The sequence below is a fragment of the Rhinatrema bivittatum genome, chromosome 10 (genome assembly GCF_901001135.1).
Source record: "Rhinatrema bivittatum chromosome 10, aRhiBiv1.1, whole genome shotgun sequence".
NCBI classification, from domain to species: domain Eukaryota; kingdom Metazoa; phylum Chordata; class Amphibia; order Gymnophiona; family Rhinatrematidae; genus Rhinatrema; species Rhinatrema bivittatum.
The window spans coordinates 116,679,862-116,707,841 of NC_042624.1; the positions used below are offsets into that span (position 1 = coordinate 116,679,862).

Consider the following 27,980-nt stretch of genomic DNA (forward strand, 5'->3'; position numbering starts at 1 on the left):
ATCCAGGTCTTGAGTACATGGCAAGATTCCTATGTTCAATAGATTCCATGCTGCTTATCCCAGGGACAAAGCAATGGATTTCCCCAAATCTACCTGGTTAATAAAAGTGTATGGGCTTTTACTCTAGAAACTTTACAAACCTTTTTAAACCCAGCTACATTAACTGCCTTTACCACATCCTCCAGCAATGAATATCAGAGCTTAATTGAATGTTGAGTGAAAAAATATTTTCTGAGATTTGTTTTGCATGTGCTACTTAGTAACATTAAGAAGTGTCCCCTAGTCTTTTTATTTAGTCCTGCAGCAGAAGGTATACATGCCAGAGTGCTGAAAGAACTGAAAAATGAACCTGCAGATCTACTATTAGTAATCTGTAAACTATCATTAAAATCAGCTACGATACTTGAAGACTAGAGGGCAGACAACATAACCCCAGTTTTTAAAAAGGGTACAAGGAGTGATCCAGGAAACTACAGACCAGTGAGTCTGACATCAGTGCCGGGAAAAATGATTAAACTGTTATAAAGAACAAAATTACTGAAAATATAGATAGTTATAGTTTAATAGGAAAAGCCCAACATGGATTTAGGCAAGGGAAGTCTTGCCTCACTAATCTAAACTTCCAGCTATCAAGCGTCCAAGTTTTTACTCCTTGTTAAATGTAACTTTGCCTTATTCACCTCTATTGTTATCTACTTTATTTTTTGCTTCAGTTATACCCTTGTTATATGTAAACCGATCCGATATGGTTATTACTATGAAGGTCGGTATAAAAAAGTGTTAAATAAATAAATTAAATTAACTCTTTATTTAACAAGTTTTTAGGAATATATAAATAAAAAACATAATCAACTTACAAGTCCAGTGAAGGCACGCAGACCTACTACATTTTTTTGAAGGCATGAATAAACATGCGGATAAAGGTGAGCCACTTGATTTGATATAGTGGATTTTTGGATTTCCAGAAAGTGTTTGACAAAGTACCTCATGAGAGACTCTTGAGGAAATTAAAAAGTCATGGGAGAGAAACAATGTTTTATTGTGGATTGAGCACAGATTAAAAGATAGACAACAGAGAGTAGGGCTAAATGGTCAATTTTCTCAGTGGAGAAGGGTGAATAGTGGAGTGACCCAGGGATCTTTACCAGGACGGCTGCTTTTTAACATATTTATAAAGGACCTAGAGATGGGAACAACAAGTGATGAGATCAAATTTGCTGATGATGCAAAATTATTCAAAGCTATTAAATCACAAGAGGATTGTGTGAAATTGGTAGGAGGACCTTGCAAGACTGGGAGACTGGGCATGTAAATGGCAGGTGACATTTAATGTGGATAAATGCAAAGTGATGCATTTAGGAAAGAGTAACCAAGGTTATAGCTGCACAGTGCAAGGTTCCACATTAGGAGTCACCACCCAGGAAAAGGATTTAGCTGTCATCATGAATAATACGATGAAATCCTCTGCTCAGTGTGTGGCAGTGGCCAAGAGAGCAAAAGGATTGCTAGGGATTATGAGGAAAGGAACGGAGAATTAAATAGTGTCATAACGCCTCTGTATCGCTCCATGGTGCGACCGCACCTTCAATATTGTGTGCAATTCTGGTTACTGAATCTCAAAAAAGATATATAGTGGGATTGGAAAAGCTACAGAGAAGGGCGACCAAAATGATAAAGGGGATGGATCTGCTGCCCCCAGGAGGAAAGGCTAAACAGGCTCGGGCTCTTCAGTTTGAAGAAGAGATGACTGAGAGGGGATGTGATTGAAATAGGTAAATAGGGAACAGTTATTTACCCTTGCAGTAACGCTAGGGCCAGGGAACATACTTTGAATCTAACAGGTCAGTAGTAGATTGAAACCAAATTGGAGAAAGAGTTTTCTCACTCAACATGCGATCAAACTTGCTGGAAGATGTGGTCATGGTTTAAAAAGGGTTTGGACCAAGTTCCTGGTTCTTAATCGGGTGACTCCAGGACCAACAAGAAACTGGCTCTGCATTTTGTGTGGGTGACGTCGGGGCTGGATGGACCGAGCCAGCGTAACCCTTCTTACGTTCCTAGGAGGCGAGGTGCCGAGTACCTGTGTGGAGATGCGCGATTCCGCAGGCCTTTCGGAAGCGATAGCCGTGAGGGCTCAGGTAGTAAATCAGATTATTATGGTAGACGGCACTCTGTAATCTTTGCTGGGTCAGTGACGCGAGTTCACAGACAGCCTGAACGTATTCCCGGTCCCTGGGAGAGAAAACAAGGGAGGTAAAAGCACGCAGTGAATAAGAAGATACAGTGCGTGGGCCAGGCTGTGGCTTCGTGGACGGTGCTGCCTGCTGGCCACGTGGATTCTCAGGTCCGGCCTCTGCTTCCTGGGCCAGCTGGAGCCTGAGGACGCTGCAGAGGCAGCGGTCACAGCCCCTGGGGGCGGGGGAGGGGAGGAGTCCCCAGTCCTCACACCACAGAGACAACCTAGTGTTCAGATTTAGGGTCCGCATTGGCTGGGTCCTGCCATGCCTGGGCTAAATTAGGAAGGGGAAAAGTCCAGCTGGTTGCAGACGAAGACTCATAGAGCCCTGCTCTGATTCCAAAAGAGGGAACTGCTGCTCCCCCCCCTCCCCAAATATAAATAAAATGCAGCAAAAATGACCATTCCTTAGTCTAGAAAATAAAATCTAAATAGAAACTTGAACAGTTCATACGAGACACATGAGTTGTGTGGTTCTGGTAGCCGTACGGCTCCTGGAGAAACCTGGAGTCTTTGTGGGCTGTGATCACTTTTAGAGGATCAGCCAAAAAAAGAGGCTGCAGCAGGTGAACCTCTGAGACTTCAGACTCACCATCGTCTGAAGAAGAGGCTCGTAAGGTCTCCAAATGTTCTGCTGGTCCTTTAAAAAGGTATTGCAGCAAACAAAGTCGTGAGAGCTAGCGCAGATTTGGGCCATAAGTGACGCAAGAGATTTTCATTTCGGGAAATAGTATTCATGGTGGCAGGGGCCCGGGGGGACGAAGCGGCCAGGAGCAAGAGAATCAGTAGTCGAGGAGGTGCCTGTCAGAGAGAGGGCCTGGCGGCATAGATGCTGCCCAAGAAAGGCTGCTGCACGCATCTTCCCACTAGGGTTGAGCACGGTGAAAATGTTCACTTCGCTTCATTTGTTTAGTTTTTGGGCTGTTTTTTTTCCATTTTTTTCACTTTAATTTTTTTCGGAAAATAGCAGGCACTATTGTGTGCTATTTTCCAAAACTAATGAGCCCTAAAATGTATAGATTTTTCGGTGGCATTGTGCATGCACTTGGGTAAAATGGGCCATTTCTGTCCAGATTACCCTTTTGTTTTTAAACGAGTGCACATCTCTGCTCCCCTGCATCCTTCAGAACGTGCAGGCGGACCACAGTCTATTGGCCCTGCTTTCTTTTTTTTCATCCTTGGACTCTGAGACTAAGGGCAATTGATACATTGGCCTTCCCCTATGGAAATAAATGTATTCTGAATGGATAATCTTCAGGCCCCCTAAGCTAAGGAATGCTCAGGCACCGAGACCCCGCCTCTAACGTTCACATGAACTCACTAATGAGAAAAGAACTTAGTGACCATAGCTTGAACTGCCCAGAAGAGAGAGGGCAGCACTTATGGGGAGTAAACTCAGTTTGGTAGTTCCATGTCTTCTGTTTCAGTTGTTTCCCCGGATACAGAAAAGCCCTGTATGCTCTCCCCTGCCTCCAACTCCCCTCTCCTGAAGCAGGGCCAGCTCTCTGTCCTACGGTAGCTCCTGCAAGGATGTTCACCGCCAGCATCAGTGACACAGCATTTGCCTCTCTTTGCGGGCGATCTGGCCTATGTACTGCACACTGCTACTGGGAGTGCCAAGATATCCTGGCATTTCAGCACCCGCCGTTCTCGCAGTCCACTGCTTCCAGATTTAAAATAATAGGTGTGAATCTGTTGGGGAAAAAAAATGTCTGTTCCAGGAATTGAGGCTGCGGTGAAGTCAGTGTATTAAACAAGTCAGACCACAGGATCTGCATATCTGAAGTCAGCACACAAAAGTCTTGTACTTAAACAAGCTAAGGGAATTTCATGAGAATTTAAAATAACCATCCCGTCACAAACAAGCTACCACACATAAAAGGATCATGACATTTGGTTACTTAATCTTGCTGCAAGCACTATGAACTCTGTAAGAGCGCTATTTGACCACGAAAGGGCCTAGCCTGACCCGTCATTCTGGCAGTCGCTGTGGTAGCTGAAGGTGCATTTCATGATGCTGTCCAGGGTCATCAGGCTGACGTGCTGGAAGAGTTCCACTGGCTGGCCGCCCGTGATGAGCTTTTCCCATTTGTCCTAAAGCAAAAAAGGAGAAAGATGTGACAAGAATCTTCCGGAGTACCTCGTTATTTATTTATTTAAAATCTTTTCTGTACCGTCGTTGAGCAAGTTGCCATCACAACGGTTCACAGTGAGGCACATAAATTAATGTTGCTAAAGGTATTAAATTATATCAATTAAACAGGTGCCATCAAGACATGGTAACATAGTTTCATAATAAATACTAATTGGTGGGTGTCCATTCTTATCCGTATCAGCTGTAAAAGTGTATTAATAATGATATCTTATCCTTTGGTAAAATAAAATACACACATGTTGATTAAGGTGATGTGTGTGGGAGTTCTGCTGACCGCATCCTACACTTCCCTGGATTGTGCTCTCCATTCTCTTTGTGATAAGCTTGCTTAAATAGCCAGGTTATTAAACTTTTTCTGAATGTTTTGATGTCCCTTTGCAATCTGATCTATAAAGGCATGTGGTGTTCCATATTATAGGTCCTGCTAAGGATAGCGCCCTTTCCCTTACTTGGGTTAATCTTGCTGTTTTGACTGAAGGAATAGTTAGTAGGGCTTTGTTTGCCGATCTCAGGCTCCTGTGAGGGACGTGTACGCGGAGGGCTGTGTTCAGCCATTCTGCTTTTTCGTTATGTATTAATTTCTGTATGGTACTAACGGAAATCCCAGTACCCTATCCTCCCCTCCCAGCCTACCTCAGCTTCTGCACACAAAATGCAGGTAGAATGAGTAAGGCTAGGAAAAGAAGAGCTTCATGACTATGCTGGTATTTCCACAGGGAGCTACCCCCAGTGCTTTACCACTATCTTAAGAAGATCCTGCCAATATTACTCTTATTTGTTGATTGGGCATTCGCTGATAAAGTGCTCCTTGGTCTGCCCTGCCCACAGCTACAGTTTGGGTGGTCTCAGAGGTCCCACTGGAACTGACATGCAGGTAACTAGACCTGACCAGTGTGAGCATGGCTGAAGAGGACTCACTGTCAGCCTGGGAGAGGGATGGTAGGGTCCGCATCAGATACTGCTGATGGGAGCCGTTCCCTCCGTCACTTAAGTTCCATCATGGAAGACTGACTTAGCAGGGAAAGGATGGCAGAGGCACGAAACGGCCTCCCAGGGGACGTGAGCGGGCAAAATCGATAATGGGAATTGAAGAAAACCTTGGACATGCACAGAGGTTCCCTGGTGATCAAGAAACGACGGGAAAAGCAGAGATCACCTGTGGCCTACTCAGCGGCACGCAAAAGGAAGAAGAACACTGAGCAGCCTACAGGGGCCTTCTGCTCCTAATGCGCTATCAGATTCTGCGTTTATCTTTCAAACAGCAGGCACTTCGCATGCATGGGCTGTGAGCCCCGACAGGCATCCCCAGCAAACGCCCTTCCGGGGGATTCCGCATGAAGACACGAGGAACTTTTCTGCCCCGATCAAACCCTGAGATGTTCAAATATTTCTTGAGAGGGGAAGACAATGCAAGAACCCCAGTCCGGCGGGATGCGGGAGGAAGACAATGCAAGAACCCCGGTCCGGCGGGATGCGGGAGGAAGACAATGCAAGAACCCCGGTCCGGCGGGATGCGGGAGGAAGGCAGCAGAGCGTGCATCAGGGAGACCTTCCTTTCTGGCAGCCGCTGCTCGAATGCCAGTCTGACTCGTGCCAGCCGCAGCCGGATGCTCCTGACGCTTTCCTGGATTCCGCCCTTCTTCCTCCAAAGCCAGAGTAGCTGGGCGCCCTCTCAGAGAGCCACCGCTCAGGTAGCAAAGTCTGAAAGACACTCTGGCTCACACCCATACCCATTCCCAGCTGAACACCTGACGTGACGGGGCAAGAAGAATAATCATTGCAAAAGCATTACCAACATATTCATGGTGGAGTCGGACATCAGCTTCACGTAAGGTCTCAGGATGTCGAAATGAAAGCCCGGAGTCAGCAGCCTGCGGTGCTGGAACCACTTCTGACCCGACAGGACCAGTAAGCCTTTCCCTGGGAAGACCCCAGATAAAAACATATGATCACATCACTTTTTGCGAATTATTTTATTGGTTTCATTCTACAGGTGCAAAATAATAATTTGGTATCTCCGCAAGATAGAAACATTCTTGGCCTGTATTAAGGGCTGCCTGAAATTTTGTGCCAACAGAAAAAATATACCAGGTCCACAGTCCTCAGGATAACTAAAACATGCAAATGAACTGGATTCTTAGATCAAACATATGCAAATATTTCGGCAGGGGAGGGGAATTTTCAAAGTGGTTTATTAGGTAAATTGGCTGCCTGAAAGCTGCCCTCCCTGAGTGTGAGCGTTGTTCCCAGAACGAGTGCGCTCTTAGCCGCAATAAAAGGAGGCGACCTGGGATGGGGGAGGGGTTTGATCTGGACTGGAAAATAATGCGCATAGATTGCACTGCCAACTCTTCATTGTGCATTTACATAGAAACATAGAAATGAGGGCAGAAAAGGACCAAACGGTCCATCCAGTCTGCCCAGCAAGCTCATGGAAGTATCTGCTGTGCCATACAAGTCACCCTCTTACTCAGTTTCCCAAACTGTCAGTCAGGGCTCTTGTTGGTTGCTGTCTGAGTCCAATTCCCCGTTACCTCTTACCATTGAAGCAGAGAGCACTGATGGAGCTGCATCAACAGTATGAAGGTTTATTGGTTAAGGGCAGTAACCACCACACCAGCAAGTTACCCCCATGCACTCTTTTCTTCATTCTCATCCTTCTGCCTTTAGGGATCCACAGTGTTTATCCCATGCCCCTTTGAATTCTTTGACTGTTTTTGTCTTCACCACCTCCTCCGGAAGGACATTCCAGCATCCACCACCCTCTCCATGAAGAAATATTTCCTGACATTGGTTCTGAGTCGTCCTCCCTGGAGTTTCATTTCATGATCCCTAGTTCTACTGATTTTTTTCCAACAGAAAAGGTTTGAAGTTCGTTCATCATTAAAACCTTTCAGGTATCTGAAGGTCTGTATCCTATCTCCCCTGCACCTCCTCTCCTCCAGGGTATACAGTCAGATCCTTCAATCTCTCCTCATAGGTCTTCTCATGCAGACCCCACACCAGTTTGGTCGCCTTCTCTGGACCACCTCCATCCTGTCTCTGTCCCTTTTGAGATACGATCTCCAGAACTGAACACCGTACTCCAGGTGAGGCCTCACCAAGGACCTGTACAAGGGCATTAGCATCTCCTTTATTTTACTGGTTATTCCTCTCTCAATGCAGCCCAGCATTCTTCTGGCTTTAGCTATCGCCTTGTCACATTGCTTCGCCATCTTCAGATCGCTAGACACTATCACCCCAAGGTCTCTCTCTTGTTCCATGCATAACAGCCCATCACCTCTGATCACATACAGCTCTTTTGGATTACCGCACCTCAGATGCATGACTTAGCACTTCATGGCATTAAATCCCAGCTGCCATATCTTCGAACACTGTTCAAGCTTCCTTAAATCACTTCTCATTCTCTCTACTTCGTCCGTCATGCCCACTCTGCTGCAGATGTTAGTATCATCCACAAATAGAAAACCTTTACCTTCTAAGACAAAGTTACCACGCAAATAGTATCCGCACAAAAAGGCAGATGCAAATGCTGGTGGGGGCTTTGTATCCACAGAAAATTCCCTGCATGCACCTGCTGTCATTCTGAGGACTGGTGCAAAGCCTGGGGTTAGAAAGTATCCCATACTCAGTCCCCATGAGGGCAGCTGGAAAACTGCTTCCCCCCTCCCTCCTTCTTCTCCTCCTCTTGCCCCTCCCCCTCCCATGAATATTGGCAGTGAGTAGCCTGAAAATCAGAGCAGCCTGTGGGTATTGGACTTGAGTATCCTGCTCCTTGAGGACTATACAAGAAATCACTTTTGTTCAGGAAGACAGGCGAGAATATAATACTTACCGATCCATGGCAGTAAGAAGTGATAGGTCCAACCCTTGGGATCTGTAAGATTCACAGATGGAACAAGCTGAGCATTACTGAGCATAGGTCACGGGGGTTCATTGCGATACTGTCCAACATGATAAGTATTTATTTATTTGATTTATATTCCACTTTTTGGCACATCAAAGCAGATTACCTTCAAACACTGTAGCTATTTCCCTGTCCTCAGAGGATTTACAATCGAAGGAGATTATTTGCTAAACTGCGATAAGGGTATAACGTGCAGAAAGCAGCATTTATCACACAGAAATCGCTGCTTATTGCACGATACACCCATAGTATAGCAATATTGCTCGATATTTGGCCAAAAAAAGCAACCCCTATGTATATGAGTTGCTCTGCATGCATTTCATTAATAACATTTTCAAATGCATGCAAAGCAGCTCATTCATAGGTAATTCTATGCAAATAAAATAACACAGCTTTCCCGAAAAGTCAGCTACAACCCAGGAGTTGTAGGTAACTTTTCCCCGGAGGCGTTGGGTCGCTAACGCACATCCAGATGCCTGCTTCTTAAAGGGCCGGAAAACCACCCCTTACAATGTGACACAAGAAAAACAGGGGTCTGAGTAGACCTCCTCCCACATGCCCGCTGCCTCGAGGAGGCATCCCAAAAGTTAAAATGTTTTTCAAAAGTAATACAATCGCGTGGCGACACCCAACCCCACCCATCCAAACCACTGTCTTCCTCATGGCAGCTCATCCCCACTGATAGGGCCAAAGGCCACCTGCTGCCATTTTGAAAGATGGCGTTGATGGGCCCAGAACCAAGGGGGCACTCCAGCTACCACTAGACCACCGGGTCACGTTCTTTAAGTGGAGGTCTGAGGGGGCAGGAGAGGGCGGGCCACTAGACCCTCAGGGTGTCTGTTTTATGTGGGGAGACAGTAGACCACCAGAGACTAAGTGCTCTGTAAGGGGGTTACAAGGACTGGGGGGTTGGGAAGGTGTTTTGGATTGGGGGTATCGGGAGCAGTGGAGATAAACTACTGTGGGTAAGCAAGTGGTTTGAGTAGGAGCATTGCCACCTGATTGTATTACTTCTATTTTTTTTTTTTAATATATTTACTTCTGAGCTGCCTCTAGAGGTTGGGGTGATCTACGCAGACCCCAGGGGGATTTTGGCACTTTGGAAGGGGGGTTTCCAGGCTGTGTGGCCCTTGAAGACGATGGTGGTCCTGGGCGAAAGGGCCCACCATCACGTTTTCCTGTTCACAGAATATTTTTGCAAGAAAAAAACATCACAGGGAAACCACCGCAATATTTTCCCAGGGAGGGGATAAACATCGCGGGGCCAACCCCAACCACGGTATTTGACCCCTCCCTTGATAAAATATAGGGGCTTAGTAAGTAATCCCTTAAGGGGCTCATTTTGTGTCACTGGAAAAATGTTTAGTAAACAGGGCCCTAAGTCTGTACTTTAAGGCAATGGAGAGTGAAGTGAGCTGCCCATGGTCACAAGCAAAGGCCTCAGGATTTAAAGCCTGGCTCACCGCCTGCCGCTCTAACCACGGGGCTACTCCTCCACGCCAAGACTAAGAAGCCACTTTTATGCCTCTCTTTTCTTCAGTCTGACTACTAACTTCCCAACTCCTCGCAAACTGAATTCATGGTCCTCACGTCCTTGAAGTCACCACACACATAAAAATATCCCACATTCATCTCATGCTGTAGGCCCAAAATGATTTGAATTATTGCTGTCCTGGTGGCCCAGCTGACCCCATGGGAAAAGACATTTCTGCTACTGATAAGCTTCATCGAGCAGGTCATCCTGGGGTTTAAAACGGGGCTGAGGTTTGAAAGCCCTGCATTGGGCAGTGACCAGGGAAGATTTCTACCTCAGTTATTCCCGGGATTTGTGATCACAGCCCCTCAGGAGGGATTTAGGGATTGTGGGCAAGGTTTCTGAGCAAGGACGGGGGAGTTTTCTGTCCCTCCTCAGCAAACGACCGCACGCTTGCTGAAACTGATCGATCGATCAACGATGGCTGAGACGAGAGCCGCAAAAAAACCAACAGGATCCCTTCCAAGGGGAGGCCATTTCAGACCCAGCTCCAAACACGGCTGCTCTCGTAAGTTCAGAGCAACGTGCAGGAAAGCAGCCTAAGGAATTAACTAATCAAAAGATTTGGCAATTGGCGGTAACAATCTGAACCATTAAAGAGCCAGCTTACTACTTGTGTAATCGTTTTTATTTTGTCATAATGCGCAGCACACAGGGGGTGCAGCTTTCTTTTAAGTTTCTTGCAAACTCTTATGCAAGAACAGCTTCAACAAGCAACAAAGGGATAAAAACAGTATTTAGTATTTCCAGTTCTGCAGGTAAAGAATCTTTTGCTGGGAATTGTGAACTGGAGCCTCTTACCTCCTCTGCTGAACAAAGTCTTAGCATAATCCGGATGTATGATATACAAGAAGGCCTCGAAATTCCCGAACCAGACGGGGAAGGCGTATGGATTATTTTCTGCCCAAGACAGCAAAATGTCCAAATCGTTCCCATCTTCTCGGAACTGCAATAGATGATGGAAAGGGAAAACATAACTCCTATGCAAAGGCGGGAAACGCTCCGCGCGCCAGCACTGCGCGACTGGCGCCCATTCGAGGGCCTCATTTTGAAACACCTGAGGACCTGCCATGCATTTTTTTCACTGCATAGCCACGCAATATATAAGCGAGCACCGTGTGTTTAAAAAGCGGCGGGTGTGGAGGGCCGTAAAGGTAGGAGCATAACTGCGCAGTTAGGAGCTGCTGAGAGAGCGAGGCTGGGGAATGGGTGTGGGGGACAGCGATTATGGAATTCTGAAAAGTTTACTTGAACTAAACAACTGTAAAGTCTCTGGGGTAACTCCAGGACAGCTTGGCAGCTGAAAACTCTGACCGCAAACAGCTTCTTCTCAGTGTAATATAAAGCCGACTTACTGGCAGCAGGTAAAGGTTGGCACAAAACAATTCTCTAGCAGCAGGTAAGCATAAAAATCAATAAAGTCATGCAGGAGGTCTGGGGTTTACCAGAGATTCATGCGCTCAGCTACAACAAATTCTTACCCCCTCTCTCAGCGAGGCATCTGCATGCGAGGTGACCAAGACTGCAGATGAGGCAAAATTGTTTCGAGTCGTGAAAAGAAAGCAGCAGATTGTGAGGACCTGTGGAAGAACCTTGTGAGACTAAGAGACTGGGCACCGTAACGTGCACAAGTGGAAAGCAATACACGCAGGGAAAAATGATCCCAGCTCCAGGTACCCAATGTAAGCTCCTAACCACCCAGGAAAGGACCTCAGAGTCCTTGTGGACAGTGCCTTGAAATCTTCCACTCGGTGTGCGGCGGTGGTCAAAACGGCAAATGCAATATTAGGAACCAATAGGAAAGGAATAGAGAACACAACTGAGGATATCCTAATGACTTTGCACTGATCCTGGTGCGACTGCACCCTGAGTACCGTGTGCAGTTCTGGCTGCCCCCATCTCAAAAAAAAGACAGAGTGGCCATAGAAAAGGTACAGAGAAGGAGAAGAAGAATGATCAAGAGATGGGGAAGCTTCCCTTACAGAGAAAGCCTAAACAGATTATGGGATGTGATTGAGATTTATAAAATCAGGAGTGGGGTGGAACGGGTAAATAGGGAACAGTTATTTACCCTTTCAAACAACACTGGGACTAGGGGAGACTCCATGAAACGAGCAACCTGCAGATATAAAACGAATTGTAGGAAGGATTTTTTCACTCAGAGCTCAAGCAGGCAGTGGACTGGAATCTGCTGACATTCTCTGAAGGAGGAGCCCAATGCAGCCTTCCAAACACCAGTGTCCTGTTTAAGTTCACAAACACAGACTTCTTGGTGCAGAGATAAGTGTCTCCACTTCTATTTGCATTTATAAAAAAAACTAGTTCCAATGATTATACCACGATAAGTGCCCAGGAGAGATATCATTTATCATCTATGATATGGGCAGCACCATTATGTATACGATGGTTATACGCACTTAAAATATTTAGGTTGTCTTCAGCAGTTTTTTGAGTGGATATATGGTGGCTCTCTTTTATAATTTAGACTAGTGAATGGTACATTTTTATCTCAGAAGAAACTAGTGACCGATAACTTAGATCAAGCAATGCATTATCTATTCATCCCTGTAATTACTAACAGGCAGGGGACTGAGTTTACTTCACCAATAGCACCTATCTCTTTGAAGTCTCTGTTAAAAAGAGAGGAGTGCTTTATAACAGGCAGTGGGCAGCCGGATTAGGCTGGAAAAAGAATTGCTTGTGCAGGAGATATTAAACCTGAAAGACGATAGTTGACCTACAGCCGATACAGTGTTAACCGGCGTTTGGACGCGCATTTTCGACACATTAGCTTTTCCCCTTATTCAGTAAGGGGTAATAGCGCGTCGAAAACGCGCGTCCAACCTCCCCCCCGAGACTAATAGCGCCCGCAACATGCAAATGCATGTTGCGGGCGCTATTAGGTATTCCCGCGCGATTCAGTAAGTAAAATGTGCAGCCAAGCCACACATTTTACTTTCAGAAATTAACGCCTACCCAAAGGTAGGCGTTAATTTCTGCCGGGGAAGTGCACAGAAAAGCAGTAAAAACTGCTTTTCTGTGCACCCTCCAACTTAATATCATGGCGATATTAAGTCGGAGGTCCCAAAAGTTGAAAACCAGACACTCAATTTTGCCGGCGTTCGATTTCCGAACCCATGGCTGTTAGCGGGTTTGAGACCTGACGCCGGCAAAATTGAGCGTCGGCTGTCAAACCCATTGACAGCCGCCGCTTCTGTCAAAAAAGAGGCGTTAGGGAAGCGCTAGTGTCCCTAACGCCTCTTTTTATCTTGGGCCCTAATTTAAATAAATTAAGTTACTGAATTGCACGCGCCCGCCCGGTTTAATGTATCGATGTTTTGAGTAGTTGGCTATAGAAAGAAATGAGCTTTTACTTAGGGTAAACAGAACTCAGTCTGTGTTTGATTTAGTTCACACTTTTAAGCAGATTACATGTAGGTAGTACTGTCCTATCCCCAGAGGGCTTACAATTGTAAATTTGTACCTGAGGCAATGGAGGATAAAGTGACTTGCCAAAGGTCACAAGGAGCAGTGGTGGGATTTGAACCCTCATCCCCAGCCTGCTGCTCTAACCACTAGGCTACTCCTCTGCTCCAGTTTTGTAGAAAGAATGTAGCAAAGTGATCTTTCTAGTGTTACCCAACCTGTGCGCCTTCAGTCCTGATCAGGTGTGCCAAGGAAAAGTCACCACTGCCTGACGCGCAGATCCGGACCAGCACCTGGACTCTTGTTCTCAGTGCCTCACAGCAACAAGAAGAGACTCCAGCGGTGGCTCGTAAACGCGTAGGAGCTCCTTTCTGAGAACCTGTGCAATCACGCATGCCACGTGTCGTTCTAGCTCCAGCCTGAGCACCAACGTAGGGGATTAGCAGTCTGCAAGCAAGGACGTTTCACTCAGCACCTCCTCCTCCTTTTCCCTGTCTTTGTGTCCTTCCAGCGTCTCAGGGAGAGCATGCGTTGAGTGCTGGATGTGACTGACGTTTAGTGTTGGGAGCAGTGGCAGTGAAGGGTCTCTGGCTGCCCACACCACACTGGCCTCTCCCTTCTCCTGCACTTAGATGCAGAAGGAGCTGGTCCATCACGATGGCCAGGACTTTCAGTGCTTCCCTAACTCTTCTGTGGGTTATATTTCTCCATGTCCACACTGCCTGCTCCATGGAGGCTGGCTGGCCGCCCGCAAACATTTTTGTTATTGTAGGCGTGCCTTACGCATGAAAAGGTTAGCAAACACTGATCTATTAAATAATGTTTATTTTTTCCAGCTTAGTGAAACCGTCTAGATTAAGAGGCATACACTTTTAAGGTCAGGTAAACTGAATTCATAAGGAGTGAATCAGAAGAATCATTATAATGCTAGATGAGGTTAGAGAAATTTTGATTATTTTAGTAGAATTAGAGTAGGTTGTATTTCCATGTGGGTCAAGCTGATTTTGTTGGCCAACGCTGTTTATTGCCCAAGGATCACACGTGATTCAAGAGAAGCATTCTGCTGTTTATCAGGCCGATACAGAAAGAAATGCGGGAGAGCGGGCGAGCACAGGCCAGTGTCCTGTGCGCACGATACAGTAAATAAAAATATTCAAATTAGGGCCCATGGTAAAAAGAGACGCTAGGGACACTAGCACGTCCCTAGCGTCTCTTTTTTGACAGTAGCGGCGGCTGTCAGCGAGTTTGACAGCTGACGCTCAATTTTGCCGGCGTCGGTTCTCAAACCCGCTGACAGCCACGGGTTCAGAAACCGGACGCTGGCAAAATTGAGCATCCGGTTTTCAACCCGCAAGCAGATTTTAAATTTTTTTATTTTTAACCTTTGGGACCTCCGACTTAATATCGCCATGATATTAAGTCGGAAGGTGTACAGAAAAGCAGGTTTTACTACTTTGGGGGGTTGTTTGGGGGGGGGGGGGTTGGACGCGCGTTTTCGATGCGCTATTACCCCTTACTGAATAAGGGGTAAAGCTAGCCGGAGCGCACTGTACTGTATTGGCCTGTATGTGAGCTGAACTCAAGAAAACATTTGTTCAGAATTTCACTGCATGTGTTTTGTTCCATGGTTTTAATTGGGATCCCCTTAGAACAGCCTTTGCATTGAGCAGATTATACATTTTTTGAAATAAATGAAATAGCTTTGCATGCCTTGCCATAGTGGCCTTGCATGCGAGATTGCGCCCAGCACTGGGCTGCGCGGTTCCAGAGTATGCACTGTTCAGAAGTAGGTGCCCCACTCAGGACCTCTGCTTTGATTTAACTTCTGTTTCAAACTTTCGCAGCAGTCGGTCTTTGCCATATTTCCCTTCCATAAAATTCCAGGCCAGTACCGAGGATGTAAAAATCGTGTCGGCATCCATGAGCACTATCAGGATCTGCTTGTGCATGTCGCACGTGACTTAAAGGAGCAGGGAGTGGGAATGTCAGAGAGGGATGTGCAGATACAGGGATTTCATTTTGGCTCTTTTTTTGGAGGGGGGGGGAGAGGGTTATTCATTTTTCAGTTTCTTTAATGTTTCTTTTGGTTTGGTTCATTTGCTGAACTGAAATACAGTAAATATTAAACATTTAAAATGAGAAATTAACCCATAATCAGGATTTGCGTAGGTAGGCAGAGCTAGACTTGGTAAAGTGATTTTTTTTAAAGGAATCATCAAACCCTTCGAAGTGAATTTTAAAAGCGAGGCACATGCTAAAATCGGGAGATATGCACACGTGTAGGGCATGCACTCCCCATACGCAAATATCTCACTTTGCATGAAAAGGGGCGGGGCATGGGTGTTCCAGGGCAGGGCTGAGAGATGTGCTTGCAAACACCTATAGATCATGTTTTCTGGTGCTTTGATCCATTTACTAACCCCTCGAGAGTCTGAAGGAATCCATTCATCCATCTGGGAGCAGAGACAGAGAATCAATAGAGAGGCTTGGGGAGGTAAAGTGACTTGCACAGGGTCACACGCCAGCAGCAGCAGAGAGAGCTCGCCTCTCGCCTCCTGACTCAACCAGACTGCACCTCTTCTCTATGCTGGGAAAATGATCTGCGTTTACAGATCGGCAAATAATTGCTGCTAAGTGCTTGGTGTTCTTTTCCTTCTCTAATCCCTTCTCTCCACCCATAGCAGGCTTTCTCAGATTTCCATGCTGAGCCTGACAATTAGATTAGCTCTAATTAAAAACAAAGAAAGGAGACTGGGGGAATTCTAGGGTGGTGAGATCCTATCCTTGCTGACCCAAATTTTGGATTTTTTTTTCCCCTTTTCTTGATATTATGATGAATGGGAAGGGAGAGAGAAGGACTTGCCCCTCAAGAGTCTATGGAGCCGTATGAGACCTGATCAGTGAATGGTGAGGAGCACCTTCAGTGGAGTCGGACTCTGAAAGAACTTTGAGCCTGTCTGCTTGCACTCGATCATCCCCAGTGCCTGCTGATAACACATCTCCTAATACTTCTTCAACATGAGAGGTCTAGAGCGGGTAGATGTGAATCGGTTATTTACACTTTCCAATAATAGAAGGACTAGGGGGCACTCCATGAAGTTAGCATGTGGCACATTTAAGACTAATCGGAGAAAATTCTTTTTCACTCAACGCACAATTAAGCTCTGGAATTTGTGTCAGGTCCCAGCTTAGCCAATCTGGCTCTCAGTATGTCCCTAATGGATGTATATGATATATATATATTTGCACACAGGGACCTAACTCTCTGTTTAAATAAACAAGTGCCAAGAAAAAAGAAAACAGTAAGGAAAAAAACATCCTTTATCAATTCACAAGTGAAGAACCATTGCAAACCTTTCCGCATCACTGAAGATTTCATTTCAGTACTAGTCTGGCTGCAGACGCACGTCTCTCTCCCTGTATCTCAGGCCACAATCTGCTCCTGATGCAATCAAGATAACACAGCTTCCAACACAATCTGAACCAAGGCATCGTGCACAATCCTGATGATGGAGACTGGGTGGGGAAGGCCCGTGTGAGCATTGCCTCTTACCCCCAACTCGCCCAACTTTATACATTGATTTTATTTCCTGTAAGTTTATATTACAATTAAAAAAAAAAAAAAAATCCACGCATTTTCTATGAACCAGCAAATTTCTCTGAACTCCACCCCTGGCTTGCAGAATAATGCAGCGATACAAAGTGCACGGACATGAGGATGAGTCCGCTGGAGTCAGCACTAATGGGTAAAGCAGGCAAGTCCTCAGGTTACTGCCTGCCAGCACAGAGGAGGGGAAGAGGAGGCCGGGTGAGAGGAGGAAGGAATGGTTGGGAAGATAGAGTTAATATGTGGACGGCAGAAAGTGGAAAGCCAGCCAGAGAGGGGGTGGCTGTTGGGGAGAGACAGGAGCTAAATAGCAGGAGATTGCTAGAGGGAGCAAGAGGAGACACAGTTGGCAAGGTGAAGTGTTTGGATAGCGAGAATTGGAGAGTGAGAGAAGTGAGGAAAAAGGAGGGGTGAGATCTAGGTATGAAAGGATAGAAGGAAAACAGTGATGTAAGGGAGAGATTTACAGGAAAACAAGAGAGAAACGGAGCAAAATGAGATGAAAGAAATGTCAGAGAGAATTAGAGGAGGAAGTGACGATAGGAGGAGAGAGAAGAGAAGTAAAATGGAAAAGAAATCCTAGAAAAGGAGTTAAGAGATGCCAGGCAAGAAGAACACAGAAAGAAGATACTGGGACCAATGCAATTAGGAAATAAAAATCCAGACAACAAAGAAAAAGCATTTTATTTCCAGTTTCATGATCGGAATATATACCACACCTAAAAGCTCTAAGACTCATGGAGTAATCCAGATGTTCTACAGGCTGTGATGGTTTTTATTGGATCATGTGCATGAGCTTTTGAGATCACATAGGTTCTTTCTTCAGATCAAAATACCCTCTCTCTTTTAGTAGATCAAGGCTTTTGAGGAAGACGTAGATCAGGTCTTCTAGAGAAAAGAGAAAGCAGTGGGCGATCAGAACTTCTGAGGAGAAATAGAGAGGGAGAGTGATCACGCCCTGATGGTGGGGGAGGAGGGGAGGGAGCAGAGAGAGAGGCATTGGCCTGAATAGAGAGCAGGGCCAGGAAAGAGCCCAGGAGTGGCTCTTAAGCAAGAAGAGGAAAAGAAAACCCAGCAGAGTTTAGAAGAGGATAAGGTAAAGAGAAGTGGGAGAACAGGTGGTGAGGAGAGAAAGAAAATGAAATGGGAGGGGAAAGGAAAGTAGAGGGCAAGCGTGGGAGAGAAGAAACTTGAGTACCATAGCAGCAGTGGGCAGAAGAGCGAACGGTCTGCCCAGCAAGCTGCACGTGGTGTCAACTGCCTCTCCATGCAGACCACTCCCAACCCTCTATTAAGGGAGAAGAGGACTGGAGTGGAGGCCTAGCCTAGTGGTCAGAGCAGTGGGCGACGGAGTCCGAGTCCTGCTATCGCTCCTGAATGTAATCCACTTTGAAGCACTGAAAAAAGTGCAAAAAGCGGAATATAAATAAGAATTTTCTTTTTCCTTCTCACTGACTGGCCGATACAGTACAGAGCGCACTGTTAACCCGCCATTGGATGCGCGTTTTCGACGCGCTGGCGTTACCCCTTATTCAGTAAGGGGCCGAAAACGGGCGTCCAATCCCCCAAACCTAATAGCGCCCGCAACATGCAAATGCACGTTGATGGCCCTATTAGTCATTTCCGCGCGATTCAGAAAGTAAAATGTGCAGCCAAGCCGCACATTTTGCTTTCAGAAATTAGCGCCTACCCCAGTGATGGCCAACCTTTTGAGCTCAGTGAGTCAAAATTCATTAAAAAAAACCGAGCATAACTCAGCTGGATGTCACTTCTAGAAAAATCCATAATTTTGTGATATTTGTAGCTCTAATCAATAACAAAAAGTTATAATTTTAATATATTTACTGTATTTATTAATAAAGCAAAAACAAATAATTCTTTACCTTACCTGCATAGTTACTTTTTTGTTGCTGAATTTCATTGGCTAAATCTTCAATTGAAGGTTGGTATTTCGTACACTTCAAGCCCAAGCAAGTGTTACAAACTTCATCTGTCAGTTGATTTTTTATTGGCTCCCATTCATGTTCACACCACTCCCTCCCCATCCCCCAGGCATGCACACATTCATTCTCACACACACAGACCCCCAGGCAGGCACCCATGCATTCACACACATACACCCCCAGGCAGAGTCCCATTCATACACATGCACACTAAAGGCAGACCCCCTCTCTTTCTTTTGCTAACAACCTCAGAGCCTCTCTCATTCCTCTGCTGCCACTGTCACTGCTGCCGCGTGGCTATTGGGGAGGTGCCGATTGCTGCTACTGACACTGAAGCCCATTCTGCTGCCTCCTCTGTGCAGGCCCCGTGGGCTTCCACGTTCTCCATGCTGATCTCGTACATTGTGAGATCCGTAGAGAAAGTGCTATTCTTGCACATTCCCAAACATTACATGTGCCAATCACTAAAAAGTAATTTATTGGGTTTTTTTACCTTTGCTGTCTGATCTTAGTTTTCTAATTGGTTGGTCACAAGCTTTTTTTTTTCCACCTTCCCTTTCTTATTTTTTTTTGCCAATTCCTTTTATATTGTCCTTTTTTCTGTTTCTTTTCTCTCCATCTTCTTCCCTCAAACATACAGTCAGGTTCTCATTCTCACATGCATTTCTCTCTCTCACACACACACACACAGGCTCTCACTGTCACATGCTCTCTCTCATACAATCATTCATACACACAGTCTCTCACTGGCACATGCTGTCTGACTCTCACACACACAGGCTCTCTCTCACTTCCACATGCTGTCTTGCTCAAGCACAGGCTCTCACTGTCACATGCTGTCTCTCTCACACACACACAGAGGCTCTCACATGCTGTCTCTGCAAACATTCAGGTCCTCACTCTCACACACAATCTCTCAACTCGTACACGCACACACACACACCCCCTCTACAGACCCTCAGCCTCTCTCTCACCTCTGGGCCGCCTCTTCGTGGGTCACCGCAGGATGGGCTCTGCAGCGGCTCTGATCTTCTCGGGCTGCGGCAGCCCTGCTACCGGGGCCTCTTCCTCTTCTCGGGCCGCTGCGACTTGGAATTCGCTCCTATCAAAAAGGAGGCGCTAGGGACGCGCTAGTGCCCTTAGCGTCTCTTTTTGCCTGTTTTTACCGCCGGGCCTAATTTGGGCCCCCGATAAACCTCGAGGCCGGGAGGGGCGACAGTGCAGTAATCATTCACAGGGGGCAGCAGGAGAGTCAGCACCGGCTCCGATCAGCGGGGTACAAACGCAGCGCTTTATAATTATAGGGACAATTTTCAAAAGGTATTTATCCAGGTAGATTGCCCTGGATAAATGCATTTGTCCCCCTCAAAGCAGTGCAAGGCATGTATGGGGACCCTTGATCCCTATCTGTGTGGTCGCTAGCTTAAGGCCTAGGTTAGGGATTAGGTAGGAGGAAGGGCTCGGCAGGTTACAGGCCCGCCTGGTGTGGACTGCTCAGCCGGCCTGCACAAAAGGCAGCAGAGCTTCAGGCGCGGTGAGCTATTTTTGTCAGAGTTTTAGACGGACAGGAGAGATGCTGAAGCGATTTCTGTATTCTGGGTTCCCAGCCTGCTGCTGCTCAGGGAGAAAGGGATATTCCTGGCCGTCTCGCAGCGGCTGCCTCTGGGAGTGGAGCAGATTTGCTGCAAGAAATTATCCTGAAGAAGGGTTTTGTTTTTCGGTGGGGCCTGGTCCCCATCGTGAGCACCGCCGAGAAAGGAGACCCAAAGAAATAGAGAGACCGTGTTTGTGGCCGCCTTGTGAGCCTAAGAGCCCAGCGTTCAAAACCAACTCCCCGCTGGGAGGAACCCTGCTGTCTCGGGGCTTTCAGTGGGCTGAGTGCATATAATTAATGATTTGAATATCCGAGTCACCTTTATAAATGATAGCTTAACAATCCATAAACAATTGGAAAATATATTGAGAATGAAAATAGAATGAAAAATCTTAGACTGTTGAATTTTCCTGTTATCTAGACTTTTGTCTGCTACAGAATTATTTGAAAAATATGTTTCAGAAATACTTTCTATTACCTCAAGAGAGGAAAAGAATATTTCTAAAATATATTATATTCCAAAAACAAAGATCAGGTCTCAAAATGAACTGGAAGAGATGGATATAATACAAAGAGAATCACCAAATTTGACGTCTTTTCTGGAGGCTTCAATAGATGACATACCGGACAGAGCGACTCTCTTGGTCTCCTTTTGTAGTGAGAAGGATAAAAACCTGGCACTACAGAAATACTTTAAAAAAATAAAGATTTCTTATTTTGCGGCCAAAAGATTCAAATCTTCCCAGATGTCTCTCGTAACACTCAGGTTAGAAGGAAACAATTTTTAACACTGAAACCAAGGGTATTATCTATTGGTGCTAGTTTCCTTCTTAGATTCCCCTGTAAATGTTCAATAAGATATCAGAAGAATAAATTTATTCTTATGCCTAAGTGGCAGCCACTAAACGTAAGCGCATATTCGCAAGCCCTACTTTGCCATATAAAATTCACTTATCTGGCTAGAGAGCGCTGAATGCACTTTGAATATTGGGCCCACTATTTCTAGAATAAGTAGCGATGGCCATTTGTTTAAAATGAAAAAGAAATCCAAACCAAATTAGTTGGATTCATTTTGGTTTATGGAAAATGAATATAAATGGCAACAGTCCCAAAAATCAACACAAATTTTTGTTTGTATTAATTGTAGTTTCATATCGTAGTCTATGGAACAAGCAAAATTGCAGGGGTTTTTATTCTGCTTAAGGCAAGCTATCAACCAATGATGTCACTTTGAACCTAGACTAACCGGTGGGGTGGGAAGGGATAAGAGAGAAGCCAGGAAGCAGGATCAATCAAGGTCAAACACTGTTTTAACCAGCCTGACCTAGCTGGCATCTGCATGGATTTTTAGTGACTTTCTCTTCTTAAAGCTGAAAGAAACTGCTAATTTTAGTTCCCTTGTCACTGGGCTGCAAGACTGTGGATTTCTACCTCTGGTGATTAATACCCTTATTCAATAAACATACACACGGTTAATGCGACTTCAACGGCAAGAGGAAATGTGGGAAAAAGGATTTGCATTCACGAATAAGCGTGGGAGTAGCTTGCTTGTTGTGGCGGTTACTACCCCAAACCAAATAAGCCTGATACTTCACTTTCAATGAATATCCAGTGTAGGTCTCTGCTTCAACGGCAGGGGAGAAAGACTGATACTTCACTTTCAGTGCATATCCAGCATAACTCTCTGCTTCAACGGCAGGGGGAATGAAGATGAGAGGATTTACATTCAGACAACAACCAACAAGGACGGAATTGCATAGTCTGGTTAAACAAATAAATGTGGGAGTAGCTTGCTTGTTACGGCAGTTACTACCCCGAATCAATTAAGCCTGAAACTTCACTTTGATGCAGCTCTAGCACTGCTCTCTACATCAATGGCAGGGGTGGAAGGAAATTAGAACCAAAAAGTTACCAATAAGGGCCCTGACCTCAGCGGTCAGAGTAACAGATAAGTAGGACAAAAATAAGTGTGAAAGCTTGCTGGGCAGATTGGATGGGCCGTTTGGTCTTCTTCTGCTGTCATTTCTCTGTTTCATTTCTCTATTTCTATGAGAACTCAAAAAATTGAGAAAAAAGATTGAGAAAGTACTAGAATTGTGACGTGCGTTGGCTCTGTTTACCGTGTCCTTTTCTATCACACTGTTGCTGTGTGCCAATTTTTTTTTTTTTTTCTGTTTTCAGTATCACTGAAAAAGCAGAAAAAAAATTTCAGTCAGAGATTTGTGTGCTGTGTGCATACTTACTGCAGAAGTGCAATGTACACACAAGGCAACACAGTGAAGGTGCCCTACTTGAATTCTTGCTTCTTTGAGTCTCTTTTTGGAATGGAAAAAAAGAATTAAAGCTATGAATATAGCGTGCATATGTGGTATGTTGTTTTTTTTCATAAACTGCGTCATCATTTCTGGGAAAAACAGATCCACTAACAGGCACAGACAGGCATTCACTAGGTAGGCACCGGCAGCACAGCAGAATGGATTGCTTTTCAAGAAGAAGGTATGGTGTGTGTGTGTGTGTGTGTGTGTGTGTGTGTGTGTGAGAGAGAGAGAGAGAAGGGGACCTTTCTACTGCTTTAGTGTGTAAAGCATAGAGGAGTATATACACTAACACTACTTTGTAAAAAGACAAACACCTTTCCATAGGCACTCCCACAGTGACTATGGCAAATATCAATCATGCTACAAGTAATGGAAGGAAGAGGAATGCATTTGGTAACAAAGGCAGTGGGAGAGGAAAATCTTTGCCTCCTTTTGGGAAAGCATCTATTTAATGAAGATCCAAGTACATCTGGCAGCAGTAGTAGTACCAGCACGTTCCTGCCCAAACTAAATAAAAAATACATTCAATATCGTGGGAGTCCGAATTGGCTACATATGATGCAGGCATCGCCTATCCACCGTCCCGATCAATCAATCAATCAATCGTACTGTTGGTTTGAATCTTACTGGATTACTGCATGTACCTTATCTAGTTACCTTTAATGGGCTCACGCCTTCTTGGAATTTCAAATTCCCTTTCCTTAAAGGTCTTATCTGATATTTAGCCTTCAATAGATTTCTGCCTACATTCCCACACAGCCTTCCTTATGACACACTTCCTCCACCCACCAAATGGCAGAGGCTGGGCGGTCTGGATGTGTTGGGGTCTTTTTACCTCAGCACAACAAAGGGGAAGTGAGTCTCCAAACCTGCACCCTCCCAATCCCTTCCCCAGTGATGCCACAGGGTAACTACATCAGGTCCCTTATAGACTTCCTGCATGACTTCTCCCTGCTCAGGAACAACAAATTCATCATCTTCTGGCTTCTAGACGGTTTTGTCTGTACATACATGAGTCCGAGGTCCAATTTGTACATCATGATCGCTACAAACCTTTTAGAGACCTCTGTCATAGATCTCTATCATATCTCCCCTCAGCCGTCTCTTCTCCAAGCCAAAGAGTCCTAACCTTTTTAGCCTTTCCTCATAGGGGAATTGTTCCATCCCCTTTATCATTTTGGTTGCCCTTCTGTGTACTTTTTCTAATTCCGCTATATATATTTTTGGTGACCAGAATGTGGCAGAGCAGGTCGTGTTCTAAACTGGTGTACTTCTTTCTTGAACAATCGGACCCAAAAATTCAAGATGTCTTCACAATGGTCGTCCATTAAAATGGGTGCTCCTCAAGGCTCTGCCTTGTCGTCAGTTTCATTTAATATTTACCTGGCCCTGATCTTTAAAATCCTCATGAGCTTGTGTAGTGTATCACAACATCCAAACACCTAACAGAATTACCAACCGAAACCACGCTAAACAAGACATCAAGCAGCACCAAGCAAACCCTTCTCATTCAAAAATGATTTTATGTCAGACTATAAAGAATAACTTTACGTTGACCTCATTTCCCCACCCTTGTAACCCTCTTTTCCCCACTCTTTCCTTTAACCCCCCCCCATAGCACTTCCACACCCCTCCTATCTCCTCTAGTCCTTACCCACTCCTATCCGCTCATTTTCGAATATAATATGTATCCTGTTATACCCTTAATTCGCATACGTTAAGATACAACCTTTTGAATCTTGTAAACCATTGTGATGGCTTCACCGAATGATGGTATATAAAACTCAACAAATAAATAAATAATGGTTGCAAAATATATGCTAATGATTTGCAATTTTTCATCTGGCTCCATACAACTTGGCAAGATACCATTGATCACATACAAATTTGCATTTCTGCAATTAGACAGTGGCTTCATTACAATCAATTATCTTTGAAAATGTCTAACAATAAATTCCTACTTATCGAGAGGGCACCTTCCATGGTAAGCATTCTTCAATTACTGTAGACAATGAAGCCTTTAGTATTAATCAAACCATCAAGAGTTTAGGAGTCTAGCTAGACCCTCACCTCTCATTTTGTGCACATATAAAGTCTTTGGTCAAATCTGTGATTTATTTTTTCAAATTGCAAGTCCATTCAGGACTGAAGCATTTGTTACATGCATCTGACATTCACATAGTGGTGCTGGCCTCTATTTTTCCCCTTATAGACTACTGCAATGGTCTCTATCTTGGACTTCCAGATGACTCTCTGCAGCCTCTTCAGTTATTGTTAAATGCCACTGCCCATTTCATTACTGGTGTTAAATATCACGAACCTATCACCCCCGACTGTTATTCATCTTCACTGGATCCCTTTGCAACAGTGAGTGGTTTATAAAATTGGAATGATTGTTTCCAAGCTCATTAACACTGCTTCCTGTCCTTGGTCCAATGCACTTCTCAAATTATATCAGCACTCCCGTTTATTGAGGTCGTCACAGAGGGGCATGCTGGACGATCCGTCCACGAAATGTGCTCATCTCTCTGTGACCAGGGAGTCCACGTTCTCCGTGGGAGCTCCAGTTTTATGGAATTCTTTTCCACTGGAAGTTCGACTTAACGATTGTATCAAGTCATTCAAAGGACTTTTAAAAAATATTTTTGTTCAAAAAGGCCTTCATTCAAGAGCTACGGGTCTGTGATTATTTCAGAGTATTCCTTCTAAAATACAACTGGACTTAACCAAGTTTATCTTTTATGTTGCTAAGTTTTTATGTTTAGTTATTCTGTTTTGTACAACATTTCTGGAATATGAATGTTTTATATTGTATATCGCTTAGACCTTTTTGTGTTAAGCCATTAATAAATTTTTAATAAATGTAAAAGTAAATAAATACATATGGAGCTGCTCAGTGCTGTTCATTCACTAAATACTGTGTATAAGCAGGATGGACTCCATCTTTCTGGTTTTAGACATACACAAACATGGTCTTGTTATTAGGAAGGTGTGTGGAACGAGGGTGGCGACGGAAGTGGTCGGCGATTTTCATTGTAAAGCATAGGGGGCCAGCCTTAAAGATCTAAACATGTACACCACCAGAGGAAAGACGAGGACAGAGACATTTAAATACGTTAGAGGTATCAGTGTGCAGAAGGTGCGTCTCTTTCAAAGGAGAAGAGATTCCGGAACAAAGGGTCACGGGCTGAGCGTGAGGAATCTAAGAGAGCATTTCTTTTCAGTAAGAGTTGTGGAAGGTGCTGGAGACAAGGAGAGTGTGTAGATTCAGGAAAAGATGGGACAAGCATATGTGATCTCTGAGGGAGTGATAGAAAATGAAGAGATGAACAGTTATGTAACTGAGCAGACGAAATGGGCTGTCTGGTCTTTCTCTGCCCTCATATTTTTGTGTTTCTGTATTAAATAATTTTTATGCTGATATTGATCTTAGGGCGACAACTTGTAAACATGTCAAAGTTAAACGTAAAAATAGCGGCGATTCAATAATGAACAGAAACTGCAACTGTGATGTCTAGAACAAGGTAATTTAAAAATCACTAGCATAAGTGATCACCCCCCTCTCCTCCGGCTACCGCCACTAAACACAGAAGGCAGATTATGCTGCCCGTTTTCAGATTTCACTTGCCCTCGCTGTGCACACCCAAACGTGTTCTCACCTCGTGGACATTTCCAAACAGCCAGTGGCTCTGCGGTCCAGGGAAGCCAGCATAGATTTTGAGCAGCTCCTTCCTTTTGCGATAAAGCGCGATTGCTTTAAGCAACAAGACGGCGAGTCCCAGCAGAGCGGCAAGGTGCAACATTTGGCTCCTGTCCCAAGGCAACCCGGATGGTTTCAACACGTCCTGTAGGGCAGAAGCCATGGCCCCTGTGCCTCCGAGTGTCTGAAACACAAACCAGCTTCTCTTACCTCCTAAGCTGAGCACAAGCAGAATCATTTTATCCTGCCCACTCTCCTCACATGGGACCTGCCCACTTTTAATACAGGAACACATTTCCCCTCTGATAATACTCCAACTAGGTATAACTGCCAAGCAGGGCACTCAGGTAGTAAACAGATTAAAAAAAAAAACGCTGACAATATTAAATGAGAATCTATGGTAACCTTGGGAAGCCTCTGTGAGTCAATGGCGTTTTAACTCAAACCTTCCCCTCCTGCCAGCAGCAAGAGAAGAGAACAGGGGGAAGGACACTGAAGATCCTGTGCCCAGGTGCAGGGTCCAGCCTGGCATCTGTACTTTGATTTCGGCAACACTCTTCATACTGCTGAGCAGAGAAGGCTCACCAGGAAACTGAGCGGCCTGGGCCCAGAGGTGGCAGATTGGTTTAGAAGCTGCTGGAGTGATGGCGACGGGAGGTTGCAGCCGATGGAATTCAGTCTGAAGAATGGAAAATATATTTAATGTCTTGTTTTATGGCAGGCCTTGTGTGTGTGTGTAGGTCAATGCTTACGAATGTTTACTGTAATCTGCACTGATTTGATATTTATCGGAAGCTGCGGAATATAAATGCCAAAATAAATGAATACAAATGATCCTTGGCGTACCTTAGGCGCATATACGCACACATATGTTGGTGCTGGCCCAGGGACGCGGCCAGTTTATAACTTGCGCGTACATGTGCACAAAAGTTATAAAATAGTCTGGCCGCGCGCACACATGACCACAAATCTTAAGTGGGCATGCAGCTAGCCGCGTAAATCGGGTTTCTGCCGCGCAAGTCAGGGTAGTCTAGAACCAGCGCGCGTCCACACCCTGACCTCATTCACCGATTCGCCCAGTCTACAGTTAGGTCCTCCAAAGCCCTGTGGTTTAATAGCCCACACTCCCCCACCCAGTTACCGCAGCCCCTTTAAACCTGTCAGAAGTAGCTGTTTGTTTTTTTTTACCATCACAATGGTTTACAGAAAGGCACATATAGAATATTGGGGATTTGTATGCATTAATACTATCCATAACGAGGTGCCATTAAAAACACCTCCTCCATAACAGAGGTAAACTTACACGACACTGGGCCTGGGCGCGTGCCGAGGTGTGTAAGTATTTACGTACACTTCTCTTGGCCACGCCCCGGAATGCCTAGGCCATGCCCAGGCCACGCCTCTTTCTGAAACCAAGTGAGATGCGCGCTGCAGGAGATGCGCGCGCACGTGGGCGGCTTTTAAAACACAGCGGGCACGTGTAAGCCCACGCCCGTGCGGGCCGGGCTTTTAATATTCACCTTTTAGGGTTCAGTCCTGGGGGCCAGTTCTGTTCAGTAC

The 27,980-nt window shown here is 45.2% G+C and overlaps 1 protein-coding gene across 1 annotated transcript in view; it reads right to left on the reverse strand.

The window, feature by feature from the left end:
- Nucleotides 1-26,654, reverse strand: part of LOC115100085 (cytochrome P450 4B1-like) — a 44,949-nt gene extending 18,295 nt beyond the window's left edge. Inside the window, exons 1-6 of the mRNA XM_029618281.1 lie at nucleotides 26,380-26,654; nucleotides 10,634-10,778; nucleotides 8,227-8,268; nucleotides 6,184-6,311; nucleotides 4,206-4,330; nucleotides 2,081-2,232 (exon numbers count right to left, since the gene is read on the reverse strand). Coding sequence (XP_029474141.1) covers nucleotides 2,081-2,232; nucleotides 4,206-4,330; nucleotides 6,184-6,311; nucleotides 8,227-8,268; nucleotides 10,634-10,778; nucleotides 26,380-26,583 — 796 coding nt within the window. The 5' untranslated portion in view covers nucleotides 26,584-26,654. The remainder of the gene's footprint in view (nucleotides 1-2,080; nucleotides 2,233-4,205; nucleotides 4,331-6,183; nucleotides 6,312-8,226; nucleotides 8,269-10,633; nucleotides 10,779-26,379) is intronic.
- Between the last annotated feature and the right edge of the window lie 1,326 nt (nucleotides 26,655-27,980).